Source organism: Oncorhynchus kisutch, linkage group LG3 (genome assembly GCF_002021735.2).
Source record: "Oncorhynchus kisutch isolate 150728-3 linkage group LG3, Okis_V2, whole genome shotgun sequence".
NCBI classification, from domain to species: Eukaryota; Metazoa; Chordata; class Actinopteri; order Salmoniformes; family Salmonidae; genus Oncorhynchus; species Oncorhynchus kisutch.
Window position 1 is genome coordinate 15351713 of NC_034176.2, and position 20733 is coordinate 15372445.

The 20733-nt window shown below is 39.3% G+C and overlaps 1 protein-coding gene across 2 annotated transcripts in view; it reads right to left on the reverse strand.

Annotated features, from left to right (window-relative positions):
* LOC109875909 (EGF-like repeat and discoidin I-like domain-containing protein 3) overlaps positions 1-20733 on the reverse strand; it is a 201535-nt gene that overhangs the window by 30463 nt on the left and 150339 nt on the right. For both annotated transcript variants that reach the window (XM_020468355.2, XM_020468347.2), the window contains 2 exons: positions 18160-18304; positions 17760-17944 (listed from right to left, as the gene is read on the reverse strand). In XM_020468355.2, the coding sequence (XP_020323944.1) occupies positions 17760-17944; positions 18160-18304 (330 nt within the window). The remainder of the gene's footprint in view (positions 1-17759; positions 17945-18159; positions 18305-20733) is intronic.

Sequence of the window (20733 nt, forward strand, 5' to 3'; positions counted from 1 at the left end):
GAGAGGAGGGAGTTTTGTTAGACAAACGGGATGATATTATGATATGGGATGCTGTACTTGGGTTGCTACAGTACACTACTACAGTCTCTCTGCTCACCAATCTGTATGGGTGACTCTAGGAAAATGATGCTTTTATAACCTTTCACTATTCCCAAACAATTTGAGTCAAGACCTGAAGAGATTTTGGTGTTATTTTTAAGGACACTCAGCACATCAAGTTTACACTTGAATGTAGGGCAGTTACTTCAATAACAAACTGGTAACTAGAAAGTAATTCTGTCGCCTGTCTAATATACTGTAAGATAGTCACAATGAGAGAAGGACAAAGAAGGCCAAACTCAAATGTGCATTCTTAATAATGACACTAGTCCAGCATAAAGCTTAGTTAACTTTCAGACAATCAATGGACTATCAGAAGTTAAGAGGCAGAGATTAAGCACTCCATTCCTCCTTTGGTCATATTTTTTCTGAGGACTGTTTAGCATAACCAGCCAGTCTTACTACTGCTCAAACAATACATGCCAGAAGTTCCATATGTATTCTATGCTGTAGCAGGGATATTGTGAAACTTGAAAAGCACAGTGTCTGGAATGTTCCCTTTGCTATATGGACATGTTAATGTGCATAATTAACTAATCAGCTTATGCCAGCTGGAACGCTTGGCAGCTCGCTTCGATGGCTTCCAGCTTCCATCCTGGCAACATCTTGACAGATTATAGTTCAGGCTCCTCATGTGTAATTGCATCTCCCACAAGGCGTGAATAGATTAAGCAGATATATACAGAAGATGTAGTTTGATTTGATATTTTATGTTGTCTTGAAAAACAAATTACAAAAATAGTTTTTATTAATATGTAACTTGGAATTTATTGATATAATCTAAAAAAATTGCACTCAAACTCTCAGGTAAGGAAAAACGTAGTATAGACTGTCCCCAATGTAATATCTACAGCGCATTCGGAAAGTATTCAGACCCCTTCCCTTTTTCCACATTTAGTTACATTACAGCCTTATTCTAAAATTGATTAAATTATTATTTTTCCTTATCAATCTACACAAAATATCCCATAATGAAAAAGTGAAAACACACCAAAAAAACTGAAATAAATGATTTACATAAGTATTCTGACCCTTTCCTATGAGACTCGAAATTGAGCTCAGGAGCATCCTGTTTCCATTGATCATCCTTGATGATTCTAAAACTTGGAGTCCACCTGTGGTAAATTGAATTGATTGGACATGATTTGGAAAGGCACTCACCTGTCTACATAACGTCCCACAGTTGACAGTACATGTCAGACAAAAATTGCCCATAGAGCTCCTAGACAGGATTGTGTTGAGGCATAGATCTGAGGAAGGGTACCAATACATTTCTGCAGCATTGAAGGTCACCAAGAAAATAGTGGCCTCCATCATTCCTAAATGGAAGAAGTTTGGAACCACCAAGACTCTTCCTAGAGCTGGCCGCTTTGCCGAACTGCGCAATCGGGGGAGAGGGAGGTGAACAAGAATTCCGATGGTCACTCTGACAGAGCTCCAGAGTTCTTCTGTGGAGATGGGAGAACCTTCCAGAAAGACAACCGTCTCTGCAGCACTCCATCAATCAGGCCTTCATGGTAGAGTGGCCAGACCGGAGCCACTCCTCAGTAAAAGACACATGATGGCCTGCTTGGAGTTTGCCAAAAGGCATCTAAAGGTCTCTCAGACCATGAGAAACAAGATTATCTTTGGCCTGAATGCCAAGTGTCAGGTCTGAAGGAAACCTGGCCCCATGCCTACGATGAAGCATGATGGTGGCAGCATCATGCTGTGGGGATGTTTTTCAGCGGCCGGGACCTGGAGACTAGTCAGGATAAAGTGAAAGATGAACAGAGCAAAGTACAGAGAGATCCTTGGTGAAAACCTGCTACAGAGTGCTCAGGACCTCAGACTGGGGGCGAAGGTTCACCTTCCAACAGGACAACGACCCTAAGCACACAGCCAAGACAACGCATGAGTGGCTTCGGGGCAAGTCTCTGAATGTCCTTGAGTGGCCCCACCAGAGCCCGGACATGAACCCGATCTGACATCTCTGGAGAGATCTGAAAATAGCTGTGCAGCGACGCTCCCCATCCAACCTGACAGAGCTTGAGAGGATCTGCAGAGAGAGAAACTCCCCAAATGCAGGTGTGCCAAGCTTGTAGCGTCATACCCAAGAAGACTTGAGGCTGTAATCACTGCCAAAGGTGCATCCACAAGGTACTGAGTAAAGGGTCTGATAACTTATGTAAATGTTGTTGTTTTTCTATTGTTTTTTATGCAAAAATGTATAAAAACCTGTTTTTGATTGCTCATTATGGGGTATTGTATATATAATCCATTTTAGAATAAGGCTGTAACGTAACAAAATGTAGAAGAAGTTAAGGGGTCTGAATACTTTCCAAATTCACATTTCTTTGTTATTTTTTGACAGGCTTTCTAGTTACAATGTTATTGTTCACAAAACATGTTAATACAATCTACTTAAAAACCTGAGGAAAAAAGAAGCTTTACAACTTGGGCAATTGTACTGGAGAGGAGTTTTCCATCTCAGGTAAACTCTAAAAGTGTTGGTTACAATGTTGATTGTGATAGTACATCAAGTTTATCTGTTAATGTTCCCCTCATCAATTGGGAACATGTGGCACACAACGGAAAACATGTGGTCATTTACAGCAACTGCCAGACCAGGCAGCATTAAAACACAGTACTGCAGTTAAAACTATTTTGTGGAAAACTGTATCTTCTCTGTTGTTATATTTGGCAGTAAACATTTGGTTTTATGTGTTATCCAAAAATGTGGGTGAGCAAATAGGATGAGATTAATGGAAAACTCATTACAATTCAATCCAACCCCCTCTGTCCTTTCTCACAATGGTTCTAGATCAACTTTGTCTTTATCTGTTATCAAGTATAATACTCTGGAAAAAGCATTGCCAGGAAAAAGGAAAAAGCATTGCCAGCGAAGACAACGCTTAGAGAATGTATTTTTCACTCAGTCTATAACGACAATAATTCGATTAAAAGCTCTATTGATAAAATCGAACTTTGTTTGTGAAACATCCTATCGAATAAAAGTCTCTTTTGACAATATCTCACTTTCTTTGTGAAAAATCTGTCAGAAAAACATGATTTGATGGCAAAGGCCCCCTCTCTTATTTGAGCACAATATTTCAAAATACATTTTGGTGGACATCACTCAATTCTCTCTTTGTTTGTTTCAGTTATACAACAGAATTGAGAAGAAGCCTGTCACACTAGTCATAGGGAGATGTGCTTGACAACTTAACACTTTCAATTCAGTACCAAACTTTTATGGAACATATATTCTGTATCTGTTAAACATGGGGAAACAAATAAAATAAAATGCTTTTGAGCTGATTGATAATACCATACAACATTGAGCTGATTGATAATACCATACAACATTGAGCTGATTGATAATACCATACAACATTGAGCTGATTGATAATACCATACAACATTGAGCTGATTGATAATACCATACAACATTGAGCTGATTGATAATACCATACAACATTGAGCTGATTGATAATACCATACAACATTGAGCTGATTGATAATACCATACAACATTGAGCTGATTGATAATACCATACAACATTGAGCTGATTGATAATACCATACAACATTGAGCTGATTGATAATACCATACAACATTGAGCTGATTGATAATACCATACAACATTGAGCTGATTGATAATACCATACAACATTGAGCTGATTGATAATACCATACAACATTGAGCTGATTGATAATACCATACAACATTGAGCTGATTGATAATACCATACAACATTGAGCTGATTGATAATACCATACAACATTGAGCTGATTGATAATACCATACAACATTGAGCTGATTGATAATACCATACAACATTGAGCTGATTGATAATACCATACAACATTGAGCTGATTGATAATACCATACAACATTGAGCTGATTGATAATACCATACAACATTGAGCTGATTGATAATACCATACAACATTGAGCTGATTGATAATACCATACAACATTGAGCTGATTGATAATACCATACAACATTGAGCTGATTGATAATACCATACAACATTGAGCTGATTGATAATACCATACAACATTGAGCTGATTGATAATACCATACAACATTGAGCTGATTGATAATACCATACAACATTGAGCTGATTGATAATACCATACAACATTGAGCTGATTGATAATACCATACAACATTGAGCTGATTGATAATACCATACAACATTGAGCTGATAATACCATACAACATTGAGCTGATTGATAATACCATACAACATTGAGCTGATTGATAATACCATACAACATTGAGCTGATTGATAATACCATACAACATTGAGCTGATTGATAATACCATACAACATTGAGCTGATTGATAATACCATACAACATTGAGCTGATTGATAATACCATACAACATTGAGCTGATTGATAATACCATACAACATTGAGCTGATTGATAATACCATACAACATTGAGCTGATTGATAATACCATACAACATTGAGCTGATTGATAATACCATACAACATTGAGCTGATTGATAATACCATACAACATTGAGCTGATTGATAATACCATACAACATTGAGCTGATTGATAATACCATACAACATTGAGCTGATTGATAATACCATACAACATTGAGCTGATTGATAATACCATACAACATTGAGCTGATTGATAATACCATACAACATTGAGCTGATTGATAATACCATACAACATTGAGCTGATTGATAATACCATACAACATTGAGCCGATTGATAATACCATACAACATTGAGCTGATTGATAATACCATACAACATTGAGCTGATTGATAATACCATACAACATTGAGCTGATTGATAATACCATACAACATTGAGCTGGTTGATAATACCATACAACATTGAGCTGATTGATAATACCATACAACATTGAGCTGATTGATAATACCATACAACATTGAGCTGATTGATAATACCATACAACATTGAGCTGATTGATAATACCATACAACATTGAGCTGATTGATAATACCATACAACATTGAGCTGATTGATAATACCATACAACATTGAGCTGATTGATAATACCATACAACATTGAGCTGATTGATAATACCATACAACATTGAGCCGATTGATAATACCATACAACATTGAGCTGATTGATAATACCATACAACATTGAGCTGATTGATAATACCATACAACATTGAGCCGATTGATAATACCATACAACATTGAGCTGATTGATAATACCATACAACATTGAGCTGATTGATAATACCATACAACATTGAGCTGATTGATAATACCATACAACATTGAGCTGATTGATAATACCATACAACATTGAGCTGATTGATAATACCATACAACATTGAGCTGATTGATAATACCATACAACATTGAGCTGATTGATAATACCATACAACATTGAGCTGATTGATAATACCATACAACATTGAGCTGGAATAAAAAAAATAAAGTTTAGGACTTTAACCAGAACAGAAAAGACAAACAAAACATGTATATCTTATTGTTAGTTTATCTTCTACAGGCCAACAACCCGTCTAATGCCACTCCGTACCCCCCTATGAGATATGGACAGAAAAGAGCTGTAGCTCTGTACTCTCTGTAAAAGCACACCAGACAGATCCAACTAGAATCCTGAGGGTCTTCTACAGGAAAACCAATATGGTAGGCAAGGCAGGCAAGAAAGGAAAAAGGAAAACATGGAGAAGCAATTTAAAGCCATAATTAGGATAACAACTGGTCTGAAAGAAACTAAGTCAGACCGGTGAGAATGTCTCACAGGGAGAAGAGACCCATGGTTCTCATCGTCAGGTTTTGCAGAGGTCTGCCTGTCAGACTTTCACCTGGCTCAGTAATTTTGAGTGTAGTTAGTGGTGGATGTGCAGAATTATACAACGGTGGCTATAAACCTGAATACTGATTGGTTAATAGCGCATTCCAGAAGGTGTCTATTCCACAAGTTACCACCGGCTAAATCTATGACATTAAAATGCCTATTTACTCTGTTCCATCTGACTGCGCAATCCACTGTCGCATCAGCCAAGGCAGGTAAGTTATAAACTTCATCTCCACAATCTAAAGCATCTAGACATTATCTCACATTTCTTTTAGACTAACTAACATTTAGTTTTCAACCGCAGAGATTTGTATAAACCTTACTGTCTGTGTCTTCGACATTAGCAACATTGCTTCAATATTAAGAACTGTCCCATACTAATGAACGTCTAGGGGTCGGGAGTCGGGACGAGAGAATGAGGGGCAGGCAGCGTTTCTCAGTCAGTCGAAATCATGAATCAGCTGATATCCTTTTTATGGATATATATAAAGAAATATCAATTGAAAAAAGGTCAATCGAAATGAAGTGCAGCTAGTTTGCAGTCTTTCCAGCTTCAGTTTGAAGTTATTGTGTTAGCTGTGTTGTTGACTAGCTCCTCTGAACAACAGTGTCCTAATGAGGGAGCATATTTTTTACACCAGGTGAAATTGTGCCTCATCAGCTCATTGTTATGGATGTACCGAAATAAATGTCACTAGAAAACAGCTTAAACAAATGCAGCTACTGTTGTTATTCTGTCTGTACTGTTTGACATGACTGTAAGTAAGCAGTAGTTGGCTAGCTAGCAAGCATGGGATAAGAATGTTGCCAGCCAGTATGGCAATGGGACATTTAGAACGAACGACTGGGTCGCGTCCATAGATACAGAACAAAAAGACTGAACGACTGCGTCGCGTCTCTGGCAACTGAACCAATAGAACAAATGACCAGCCGACTTGGGTAGCAACCCTAGATTTGTTTCGGACTATATATTGTGGAATGATGTAATAGTGTGAATAAAGTCATCCAAATAATGTTTATTTTGAAAATATGTCAATCATCATTTGAATATGTTGGTAACCCATTGTATAAAAGTGATAATGCCCTTGAAGCCGATGTTTACTGCCCTCGAAGCCGTCTCGGGCCTAACAAACTCCCATGCCAATATCCTTCAAACACCGGCTTCGAAGGCATTATCACTTAAACAAACTTGGAGGCAAACGTAAGAGGAAAGCTCGGCATCTCTGTATTGAAGACATACATCCAAGACGAGAGCAAGGAAGCCATGGGGTTTGAACAAAGAGAAACTTGTCTGCATTAGTTTATGGGAGCTTAGATAACCCAAAGCGTCCAGCCTTGACACTAAGATTGATTGTTCACAGGCCGTATTGATCTTTCAACCATGTGAACGAAATACATCAATACGAGGCTCATCACTATCTCAGTTAAACTCTCCGTGCCGTAATGATCATACTGTTATTCTGTTCATGTTCATAGCTCTAGGAACCCTATTGTCAACAGCCCTAATGTCTGTCTCTGGGAATACATCCTTTTGTTGTCATGTTTAAGGTTTGCTGTAATGTTTAAGGTCAAGGCCATGGCTTTCTTTGGGGAAATAAATCAAGACAGCTGACCATATTTTACTCTCCCCAAAGTGTTGTGTGCTACCAATGTACTGTCTCAAAGTGTAGGACACACTCCATAACTTCTAATATAATATGTTCAGAGTGCAGTCTCTCACCCTCAGTCTTTCAGCCACAGCAGTAGGGTTAATGGGACATTAATACTCATCCTATGCATGGGCATTCTGTTGTGATGGCTATTCTGTTGTGATGGCTATTCTGTTGTGATGGCTACCCGCTGGGTAGAAACGTCAATGTCTAGTTTTGATTTACATTTGGTTGAGTTGTCAACTAATGTGAATTCAATGTGAAGTCAATCCAATCCGTTTCCCATGTTGATTCAATGTCATCACATTGATGTTTTGAGTTGAAAACAAGGTGGAAACAAAGTTGATTCAAACAGTACAGTGGATAATGAGCTCATTAGTGATTAATTCTTCAGGTTAATCTGTTCATATGCAAACCAGGGGTCACTTGCAGCCACATCCCTAACACCATTTAGGGGCAAGGCAGGAACTTAATCCATAAAACAGCACAGCTCAGGATAATTTCATTACAAGAGCCTGACACTACCAGTGCTACCGCTACTGTCTTTGTCCACTGCCTGAGGTGGACTTCACTACTCTCTGGTCCACCCTTTTGACTGCACTACGAAACAAAGATCTGTTAGCAGACCTGCCAGACGATCGGCCACATCATCTGCCACTGTTGAGGCTCCAGATGATCTGTTTGAACAGATAGAGAAGCTGGTGGAAGAGAGACACTCAGATATGATCTTAATCAGCAAAGAGAAGTTCTTGATCAAGTCAAGATAAAGACATCCACCAAGAGAGCGGTATGTATTGTTTTTGAACTTTAAAAAAGTAGCAATGCACTTCTATATACACTGAATGTACAAAACATTATTAACATCTGCTCTTTCCATGACATAGCCTGACCAGGTGTGTCCAGGTGAAAGCTATGATCCCTTATTGATGTCACCTGTTAAATCCACTTCAAGCAGTGTTGATGAAGGGGAAGAGACAGTTTAAATAATGATTTTTAAGCCTTGTGACAATTGAGACATGGATTGTGCATGTGTACCATTCGGAGGGTGAATGGGCAAGACAAACGATTTAAGTCCCTTTTAATGGGGTATGGTAGTAGGTGCCAGGCGCACCGGTGTGAGTGTGTCAAGAACTGCAACATTGCTGGGTTTTTCACGCTCAACAGTTTCCCATGTATCAAAAATGGTCCACCACGCAAAGGACATCCAGCCTACTTGACGCAACTGTGGGAAACACTGGAGTCAACATGGGCTAGCATCCCTGTGGAATGCTTTCCACACCTTGTAGTCCATGCCCTGATGAATTGCGGCAGTTCTGAAGACAAAAGGGGGGTGCCACTCAATATTAGGAACTTGTTCCTAATGTTTGGTATACTCAGGGTATATTTTAGTTTGTCTGATACATTAGAAATATTTATTTACTTAGATTTTTCCAGCTGTCTTTCAGAGGGAAAGAGGAATGGTACGCAGAATACTCACACCACATAGCGCAACAGATCGAAATGTTAACAGATATTATTTATAATGTTGATTGTTTCTGTTTTGTTTTTTAAAGCTGCTTTCTTTTTCTAATCATGGAAGTACTTGTATATTTTCCAAACGAACTTCAAAAGATTCAAATGCTTGTATGCTAAATTAGTTTGATCTCTATGCTTCACAGGATTCTATCCTCTTCCCTCACCATTATCATGTCCCATCTACATTGGAAGGGGATGAACAACAATTTCAGCAGTATCTGACTGTGAAACAGGAGGAGTGTGACCTGGAAGAGGTTGAGTTCAAACAACAGAGAGGAGAGCAGAAGAGGTCATTGGTAGGCTGAACCCAACCCTGCACAGCAGCCCCAAAGCCACATCCATCTGCCATACAGTGTCCTGACCCTCTGGTTCTAAGGAGAAGCCAGCACCACAAGCCATCTCTGAGAACCCTTCGAGGGAATACCACACTGGACCATCACGGCAGATGTCAGCTCCCCAGCTCCCCAGCATTCCTCAAGTCTCTTTCAGAATAGTAGCTGCTCCAGATGAGGAACTAGACATTGACGTCTATGAGTCAGGGGAAGTTTATTCGCAAGAAAGCTTGTTTAAAATGATGTAGAAGCAAGCTGCCAGTATACTTTAGTTGGAGCAGTTGCTAAAGGAAAGGAGAGCCACCACCTCTATGGCTTTGCCAGAGGACACCTCTAGCACTCTGGGCTTCTATGGCTGTGCCTCCATCTCCAGTACAGAGAGCACCTCTAGTACCCTGGGCCCTTATTATCATTCATCTGATGATAAGACAAAAAATCTAATCTTTGCTAACGTATGATGGGGTCCCTGGGTCGCCGGTTTCCCTGATAGGGGGTCCCTGGGATGTACCAGGCTACAGCTGACTCAGCGAAGGGCTAATGAAAGTCAAAGAATACTTTTACGTGTCTATTTTCAAAGGATTAATCTTTTACGCGTCTATTTTCAAAGGGTGAATCTAAGAACAATAACAACTTTTAAAGTTAAGAACGCTACATCAATATGGAAGAAAATTTCAGATTCTGCAATAACCAATATCACTCACCAAAAGCATAACCCGATGGCATAATCCTTGGATAGCTTTTCAGAATGCACTGAAAAATTGTTCCACATGTTAAACTAAGGCCATAGAAACCTTAAATTACTTGATAATAGGAAATACATGTATTTCCATGAGAGAATTAAAAAGCCGTTTTGGGCTGACCAATGTAGATATTTTCAAATACAACCAATTTAAAAGTTTCAAATCACAATTTTTTTATTTGAAATATTTTGGACATCAGAGCAATCTTGAGTGAATCCTATTTGAGTCAGAAAAGGATATTCATATGATAGGTAAGTTAAACAAAACCTTGCAGAGAGCCTATCCAACTGACTGTCTCTTACTATTGGATGAAAGGCTTACAAATAACTGATGTTGGTACAAGATGGAGGATGTTGGAACATACAGTACCAGTAAAAAGTCTGGACACACCTCCTCATTCCAGGGTTTTTCTTTGTTTTTACTATTTTCTACATTGTAGAATAATAGTGAAGACGTCAAAAATATGAAATAACACATTTGGAATCATGTAGTAACCAAACAAGTGTTGAACAAATCAAAATATATTTTATATTTGAGATTCTTCAAAGAAGCCACCTTTTGCCTTAATGACAGCTTTGCACAATCGTGACATCCACTCAACCAGCTTCACCTGGAATGCTTTTCCAACAGAGTTCCCACATATGCTGAGCACTTGTTGGCTGCTTTCCTTTGCTCTTCAGTCCAATTGGGTTGATTGGATTGAGGTTGGGTGATTGTGGAGGCCAGGTCATCTGATGCAGAACTCCATCACTCTCCTTCTTGGTCAAATAGCTCTTACACAGCCTGAAGGTGTGATGGGACGTTGTCCTATTGAAAAACAAATTGAAGTCCCACTAGGCGCAAACCAGATGGGATGGCGTATCATTGCAGAATGCTGTGGCAGCTATTCTGGTTAAGTGTGCCTTGAATACAAAATAAATTAAGAGTGTCACCAACAAAGCACCCCCACATATTCACACCTCCTACTCCATTCTTCATGGTGGAGATCATCCATTCACCTACTCTGTGTCTCACAAAGACACAGCGGTTGGAACCAAACATCTCACATTTGGACTCATCAGACCAAAGGACAGATTTCCACCGGCCTAATGTTCATTGCTTGTGTTTCTTGGCCCAAGCAAGTCTCTTCTTCTTGTTGATGTCCTTTGGTAGTGGTTTCTTTGCAGAAATTCAACAATGAAGGCCTGATTCATGCAGTCTCCTCTGAACAATTGATGTTGAGATGTGTCTGTTACTTGAACTCTGTGAAGCATTTATTTGGGTTGCAACTCTAATGAACTTATCCTCTGCAGCAGCGGTAACTCTGGGTCTTCCTTTTCTGTGGTGGTGCTCATGAGAGCCAGTTTCGTCATAGAGCTTGATGGTTTTTGCGACTGCACTTGAAAAAACTTTCCAAGTTCTCAACATTTTCTGACCTTCATGTCTTAAAGTAATGATGGACTGTCATTTCTCTTTGCTTATTTGAGCTGTTCTTGCCATAATAAGAACTTGGTATTTTACCAAATACGGCTATCTTCAAGATACCATCTCTACCTTGTCACAACACAACGGATTGGCTCAAATACATTAAGAAGGAAATACATTCCACAAATTAACTTTTAACAAGGCACACCTAATTATTCAAATGCATTCCAGTTGACTACCTCATGAAGCTGGTTGAGAGAATGCCAAGACAGTGCAAAGCTGTCATCAAGGCAAAGGGTTGCTCCTTTGAAGAATATCAAATATATTTTGATTTGTTTAACACTTTTTTGGTTACTACATGATTCCATGTGTGTTATTTCATAGTTTTGATGTATTCACAATTGTTCTACAATGTAGAAAATTGTCAAATAAAAGAGAAACCCTGGGATGAGTAGGTGTGTCAAAAATGTTGACTGGTTCTGCAACTAACAAAATTACAGTTAACGAAAATGTACACTTAATCCAGTACAAACTAATGTATAGAATGTATTATACAAGATGCACAATTCACAAATTCTACAGCACAACACGGAGTCATGTCTTAAGTGTAAAACTTACAATGACTCAATAATCCACGTCTTCTGGGAATGCTATAAATACCAAAGATTATGGGTGGAGTTAGACTAGTTGGGTCCCGATTTAAATGACATGCAGCTTATAAAGGATTCATAAAGACTTCATAAACACTACATAAATGTGTTACAAATCTTGTATAACCATTTGTCAAGCTTGATAAAGGGTTCATAAATGTGGCATAAACACCAATGTCAAATGTGACATAACCCACTATGTAAAAAATGTATTAATCCTTTTACCCTTATTTTACCAGGTAAGTGGACTGAGAACACATTCAAATTTACAGCAATGACCTGGGGAATAGTTACAGGGGAGAGGAATGAGCCAATTGTAAACTGGGGATGATTAGGTGACCGTTATGGTATGAGGGCCAGTTTGGGAATTAAGCCAGGACACTGCAGTTAACACCCCTACCCATACAATAAGTGCCATGGGATCTTTATTAACCACAGAGTCAGGACACCCGTTTAACGTCCCATCCAAAAGACGGCACCCTGCACAGGGCAATGTCCCCAATCACTGCGCTGGGGCAGTGGGATATCTTTCTAACAAGAGGAAAGGGTGCCTCCTTTTGGCACTCCAACAGCACTTCCAGCAGCATTTGGTCTCCCATCCAGGACCAACCCTGCTTAGCTTCAGAAGCAAGTCAGCAGTGGGATGCAGGGTGGTATGCTGCTGGAATTCTGCTGACATAAACCTGTACTTTATAAAGGGTGGCATAAGCACCGCTTAATAAAGGCTTTATAAATAATATTAAATTGAGGCCAGGATATTGGATTCGATTCCCAGAACCACCCATAAGTAAAAATGTATTTACACATGACTGTTACTCGCTTTGGATAAAAGTATCTGCTGAATTCGATATATTATGTTTCACTACAACATTTCTAGGATGGCCGAACCACTTTAACTCTTGGCTGCATAGTCCTTCCCCCAAAATGCTGTGCTGCAGGATTACACAGACTCTAAAGTGGAGTAATTCATGGCAAGAAATATTGGTAGGGCCTTTTAAAAGCAGGTGCGGTAGATGTTTAAACCACATCAGCGGATGACTTTTGAGGTCTTGTAAAAATCGAAGAAATTTGTATTTTTGAGTGTAGTTGCCCTTTAATCCAGTGAGCATGCCCTGCACTGTTGTTTGGTTAGCGGGTTTTCTGTAGTGCAGTAAGCGCACATAAGATGTGAATCGGTCCCCAATAGAATGGGTGGAGTAAAGTAAAATGCCCATTTGTGCTGCCACTGGACAGTGAAAAACAAGTTTACCTTTATTTATTGTCATTTAAATTAGTTTGTAGTAGTTAAGTGTTGAGTTAGATTACTGTAGCTACCTCAATCATTTAAAAAAAATAAGTTTAGTGACTTCACAACAATTGCTAGCTATCCGAAATTTAGCTAGCTAGCAGGCTCAGCTAAATACAAATCCACTAGATACCACAAAAGAGGAATATAATATGATTTGAATGGAGTTTCCCATCTTCCCATTTTGCGTTTCTAGTGACGCACAGGAATTACCTTATCCTGATGGTGTGACAAAGGCATTTCCTAACAGACCTGCTAACTTTCTTTGTTGTTACTTTTAATGTTGGAACAAACATGCAGTAACTGTAGCAGGAAGAAAGGCAATTACCATACGTCCACCAGCTTAGGGACAAGCTAAACTATCCACAGCCCTGTGTAATGTTCAATGAAACTGCATTGCTGAACATTTTGAAACTTGTAGATGTATTTGTATTGCTTAAAAAATGTACAAATAAAAGGAAATGTATGGTTTGAACATGTTTTTAATGTTTATTTGTTTGAGTTGTTAGTGATAATTCCCTAAGTGTTATTACATTTGTGTTGAAATCATTAAGCCTTTATATATAAGTTATGAATGACCAAAGGTGTCTGACCTTATAGTAAGTACAGAGTCATACGGTACAAGGCATTTATTTATGTGTTATAAGTGACCAAAAGTATTTGAATTTAAATTAAGTACAGCATCATGCGATATAGTCTTTACGGATGTGTTATGAATGCCCGAAGGTGTCTCACTTCAAACTAAGTATTACAGGACACTACATAACGTGTAAATAGATAGGTTATTAACGTTCTGTTGATTTAAGAAGGTTGTCTCATGATCTACAGGTTACTGTAGGGTGTGAGAGGTATTTAAATGATTTGATGGACCTGCAAAGCTTGCATTTGTGTGTGTGTGTCAGAACCAAGATGATTTGGAGTAGTCCAACCTGAGATTACCACACCAGGTATTCATCTTCTGTTCCCATACCAGGGCTTGATTACAACCTGTTACAATGGTGACAACATTTTGTGGCTGATATTTCATCGGGGGAGTGGGTGAATGTGCCCAGCACCGTGCTGTATGGCTAATTTCTTGTGTGTGCATGTTTGTGTACTGAGGAACATGTAACTCGGTTCCAGAAGAAAGACACTTTCAATTTCTTTAGGTTGGGCGCTTTCATCAAGGTAAGTGTTTCTTCGAGTAACGTCGTCCCTAGGCTACTGCACACACAGCACATAGAGTATAATCCTGGGATATCAACCATTCAATGTTGGCCTTTGTGGGAGTGACCATAGAATTCTATGGGAGTGACCTTACTGAGTAAATTATTTATAATCGTCACTATTTAACACAGTCAAAAAGTCATAATAATGGCTAAACCATGCCCATTTCCACAATGTATCTTCTTAAAATGAACTGATGGCCAAGTTTGATGCTTTGATCCACAAGACCTTCCACACACGAAGTGTCTGGGAAAGAGACGAGATGTAATGTGACTAGCATTACATCACTTTAGAGCTTATCAGCAAATGTTGTCACCCTTTATAAAGCACATTGTTATATCATATTCACCCTAGTGGGTTATGTCACATTTGACATAGGTGATTATGTCACACAGTTATGCCACATTTATGAACCCTTTATAAAGCATGACATATGGTTATAGCTGCTTGTAACACATTTTTGTAGTGCTTTTGAAGGCATTATGAAGGCTTTATGAAGCATTTATAAGCTGAATGTCATTTAAAGTGGGAATTATTACAATGTAAATGTACTTTTAATCTGTCTATCTGCATATTTCAAGACACGGCATATGAGGGTGCAGTGAGATACCCGATTGGTTGGACAATACTTTTCTCATCAATCATCTTAAAAAAATGTATACTTAAAAACTGGAAATCAACTAATCCTTCAATGATAACAAGGGCGCAAAATGTTGAAAGTGCGTGGGCAATGGAGAGAAACAAAATGGTGCAGTTTGAGGCCATATGGCGGAGAGTGATGCAGGCACTGGAGATGGGGGTGTCAGCAGGTGGGTCTTAGAAAAAAATCATGAAAGTCATAACGAAAGTCTGTCTCACCCTTATCATGCACAAAGTTTGTTTGGTCTCCTCAAGATAAAGATACATTTGTGACAATATCAACATTTCATTACAGTGACTGGTTCGTTAGTCAGATGAGAGCGGGTTCATTCTCTTCCATGGCCAGATCTAGTCTGGCGTGTTTGCACTCTGTAAAATATTTTTTTGCTGCTGCTCTACTGCAGTTGTCTTGATTAATTAGAATACTTAATTTGTCACTAAGTGTGATTAATTCCATTCATCTATCAAGTGTAAAGTCATCCAGTAATGTCACTGGTAATCAATTATTCACCATGGCAACTGGTGCGGAGAAGATATTGAACTGTGTGTAGAGTCACCGACATTCATATGTAGAGTATATCTATTCAAACACATCCCACGTATCCCATACACTACACATAAACAAACACATCCGCGCATTACCATATGAACATCAATACTTCCTGTGACAAACACACTAATGTGAGGTGAAAACATCAATGCTTCTATTTATTTTTCCTTGCCACAGGTCTAGAAGGTGTGGGGAGAAGTGGGTATCGCCATGTATCCTTGTCGTTGGAGGAAGCCATTGATTTAACAGCTGGCTTCATAGCCTCTCCCTCCTCCTGTAGGCACAGCATGTAATATCAAACCACGAGTTTCCCTCTATCCACAGCAATCAATTCAACTTAGCTTCATGGCCTGTCTGGAGCTAGTCTAACCGCACAGCCTGGCCTTTTCCTTCTTAGAAGGCCTTTGCTGTGATAAAAACATATCTCACTCCAGGCTCAGCCAATCTAATTATGGCTAGACAAGGGGGCACTATTGCGGGGCACTGTTTATGTCACAGCTAAGCTCTAACGGAATATCAGAGAGGTAGGAGACGACAGAAAGGCCAGGGAACAACCGATCCCAGAGATGACGATCAGACACAAATGCTATGCCCTTTATTTTACTGTTCTAGAAAACAAATTACTGTTCTAGAAAACAAAATTCCTGTATTTTTACTGCAGTATGTCTAGGGCCAGGTGTTTTCTTCACCATGTCACTTAACCAGCTAGAAAACTCTGGGCCCTAGTCTGGACATGATACTGAGGCTACTAGAAGCCAGAGTTTTGTCCTTGTCAGGTCAGGTGACAGTGTCATAATGAGCAACGTTTTATAACAGAGCTTTTGTAATGCCAGGATGGATAGTTTAATTCATGTTGGAACCAGTGCAGCCTGTAGGGAGAAGGTTTTATCTCCTTCCCTGGAACTTCTCAGCATCTTAAGTCAACTGCGGACACTGCAATAAACAATAAGGACACACAGATGTAGAATCTTAATTTGAGTCAGTTTGTTACAGCATGAAAATAATCCTGCAGCAACAGGACATTCATGGACATTTTTGTAGGGATTGACACATTTTCATAAGAGAACATCAAGTTTGAAATCCCAAAGTGGAAATTAAAAACTTCAAAAGCCTTTTTTTACCTCAAGTACATTACAAGTTACACATTTCCTGCATTGCACTAAAGTTCTCCTGCAACAGGGTGATCAAATTAAGATCCTGCATCTGGACTATATCTACGGTTGTTTTGAAACACTGATGCACATTCACATCTGGCTAAGTCCCGATGATTCCAAACAGATGTGACCTGCTCTGTTCCCAACTGTTATTCTAGACAAAATCTTCTCATATACTCTCTAAGTCACTCTCTCACGCTTTTTGGTAACAAGATACTTCTCAAGTTTCTGGGAGGACAAACTATAAGCGTCCGTTGAGGGATGCGTCTTTGCTTAAGGCCCCGGCTGGGTCGTCTGAGACAATCAGTTACCTTAAAGCACGTACTGGGCTGCAGCTAAAGGTAAGAGGACAAGAGGACAGATTCACAAGCACAGTGCAGGCGTGGCCGGTGTTGATTTCAGGAGTAGTTATAGAAAAGGTAGTAGAATTAGGACTAGTTGGAGTTATGAGGTTCTGGTGGTTAAGTTAATAGATGTATGATGCTTGCAAAATAAAGTTGAAGTATGTTTCCCCCATAAACCACATGTTCTGAATGCATATAGTATTAGTTCCTTCATGCAAGTTTCTGCTGAAAAATAACTAATTAATTTAACCTGACCATGTGACTATGCTATTCCTACGATCCTCTGTTTTTCCTGGTCAGATTATGTGGCCAGGAGAAACTCCAGTTCCTATGTTTCCTTAGATGAAAAGCAGGGGGGTAGCCTCCTACCTGAAGCCACTGGGACTGGTCACTGCGTCCAGAAGTCCAGGCATTGACCTTTCCCTGTTTGTCCAGACGGGCCTTGCTGGGTTCCCAGGTGAACATGTCCATGTTGAGTGTTCTGAAGAGGCTGGATGCTGTGATCTGGTAGTCCTGGATGTGGCCAGACTTCATCCCCATGGGCTCAGAGCAGCCTGTAGAAACAAACTAGTTAGTGGAAACAGTCATTTCTAGAACTGCAAACTCCATAACAATACTTCCAAAGAAATACGATTTGTCAATACTCAATGGCGCCCCCTATTGTATTTCTTGAGAAATGCAGAACTATCCTGTTCTTACAAGAAGGGAAACTTCTACCCGCACCTAGGTGGTGCGACACCTGTGCAAACCTTTAGTCATGAATTATTACCTGTGAGCTCACAGCCGAGCAGCTCCATGCGCAGGGTGCAGTGTCTCCTACAGACCTGGGGGTAGATGCGCACGTACTGCGCCTCAATGGGAGGGGTGAAGGAGTTGGCAGAGGGAGCGTTGTTTTCCACATTTCCACGGAATATCTGAGGAGGGAAATTATACGACAGAAGAGGGGTTAAAAGCAATAGGAAGGGGGAAGCAAATTGTCTCTGTGAACAGTCTCTCTGTGAACAGTCTCTCACACGGTCTCTAGTGTCTACTCGAAACTCAACAAATTGCTGCCATTCAATGAGCTCAAATTACTGGAAAAATATATTTTTTAATTGCACGATTTAAGCAGGTAATTTGTAAGCACACGATGTGTTTTGAATTAGTGGACCAATTACCCTGCCATACCATATAGACTGTTTTACAGTGCTATCCCCAAATGAACTAACATAGTGTTTCACAGGACCCTCTCAGGTGGTGTGTGTGTGTGTGTGTTAAGGAATACAGCTCTCTCTGGATGAATTCAGGTCAGCATTGCACAGAGGTGCCCTCAAAAGGGGGGTCCCTCTGGGTCAGAACATCCGTCTACTCTCTGGCTAGCACAATCACAGTCAGACTCAAAGATCTCAGGCAAGAAAATTAACAACTGGGTTTTGAGTTTAGCCTCTCATCCCGGTGTTCTGCATGCCTCATTAATCTTACAGTTGTTAGAGTAACAACTATATACTGTATATATAACAAAAATATAAATGCAATATGTAAAGTGTTGGTCCTATATTTCATGAGCTGAAATAAAATATAATATAATAATAATATTCTCCATACGCACAAAAGCTTATTTCTCTTTTGTGCACACATCTGTTTACTTCCTGTTAGTGAGTGTTTATCCTTTGCCAAGATAATCCTCCCCCTGACAGCTGTGGCATATCAAGAAGCTGATTAAACAGCATGATCATGACACAGGTGCACCTTGTTCTGGGGACAATAAAAGGCCACTCGAAAATGTGCAGTTTTGTCATAGAACACAATGCCACAGATGTCTCAAGTTTTGAGGGAGCATGCAATTGGCATGCTGATCGCAGGAATGTCCACCAGAGCTGTTGCCAGATAATTTAATGCTAATTTATCTACCATAAACCACCTCCAGCATTGTTATAGATAATTTAACAGTACGTCCAACTGGCCTTACAACCGCAGAACAAGTTTATGATGTCGTTTGGGCAAGCAGTTTGCCAATGTCAACGTTGTGAACAGAGTGCCCCATAGTGGCAGTGGGGTTATGGTATAGGCAGTTATAAGTTACGGACATTGAAAACAATTGTATTTTATCGATGGCAATTTTGAATGCAAAGGAATACTTTGACGAGATCCTGAGCCCTGTTGTGAGGCTCATTTTGAAAGATATCTGTGACCATTTCAATGAACTGATCTCCTTATATGAACTATAATTCAGTAAAATCTTTGAAATTGTTGCATGTTGAGTTTATATTTTTGCCAGAATATACAGTTGAAGTCGGAAGTTTCCATACACTTAGGTTGTAGTCATTAAAATGTGTTTTTCTACCACTCCACAAATTTCTTGTTAACAAACTATAGTATTGGCAAGTCGGTTAGGGCATCTACTTTGTGCATGACACAAGTAATTATTCCAACAATTGTTTACAGACAGATTATTTCACTTATAATTCACTGTATCACAATCCAGTGGGTCAGAAGTTTACATACACTAAGTTGACAGTTGACATCACGAGGAAAGAAAATTGTGTGGATATATTGAAACAAAGACATCAGTCAGGAAGTTAAAGCTTGGTCACAAATGTGTCTTCCAAATGGACAATGACCCCAAGCATAATTTCAAAGTTGTGGCAAAATGGCTTAAGGACAACAAAGTCAAGGTATTGGGGTGGCCATCAATCCTATAGACATTTTGTTGGCAGAACTGAAAAAGCGTGTGCAAGCAGGCCTACAAACCTGACTCAGTTACGCCAGCACTGTCAGGAGGAATGGGACAAAATTCACCCAACTATTTGTGGGAAGCTTGTGGAAGGCTACCCAAAACGTTTGATCAAAGTTAAACAATTTAAAGGCAATGTTACCAAATACTTTTGAGTGTATGTAAACTTCTGACTCACTGGGAATGTGTTGAAAGAAATAAAAGCTGAAATAAATCATTCTCTCTACAATTTTTCTGACATTTCACATTCTTAAAATAAAGTGGTGATCCTAACAGACCTAAGACAGGGAATTTTTACTTGGATTAAATATCAGGGATTGTGAAAAACTGAATTTAAATGGATTTGACTAAGGTGTATGTAAACTTCCCACTTCAACTGTATACATTTCCTGTCAAAAGTTTGGACAGAACTACTCATTCCAGGGTTTTTCTTTATTTTTACTATTTTCATCATGGTGGAATAATAGCGAAGACATTAAAACTATTAAATAACACATATGGAATCTTGTAATAACCAAAAAGTGTTAAACAAATAAAAATATACAGTATTTTATATTTGAGATTCTTCAAAGTAGCCACACTTTGCCTTGATGACAGCTTTGCACACTCTTGGCATTTTCTCAACCAGCT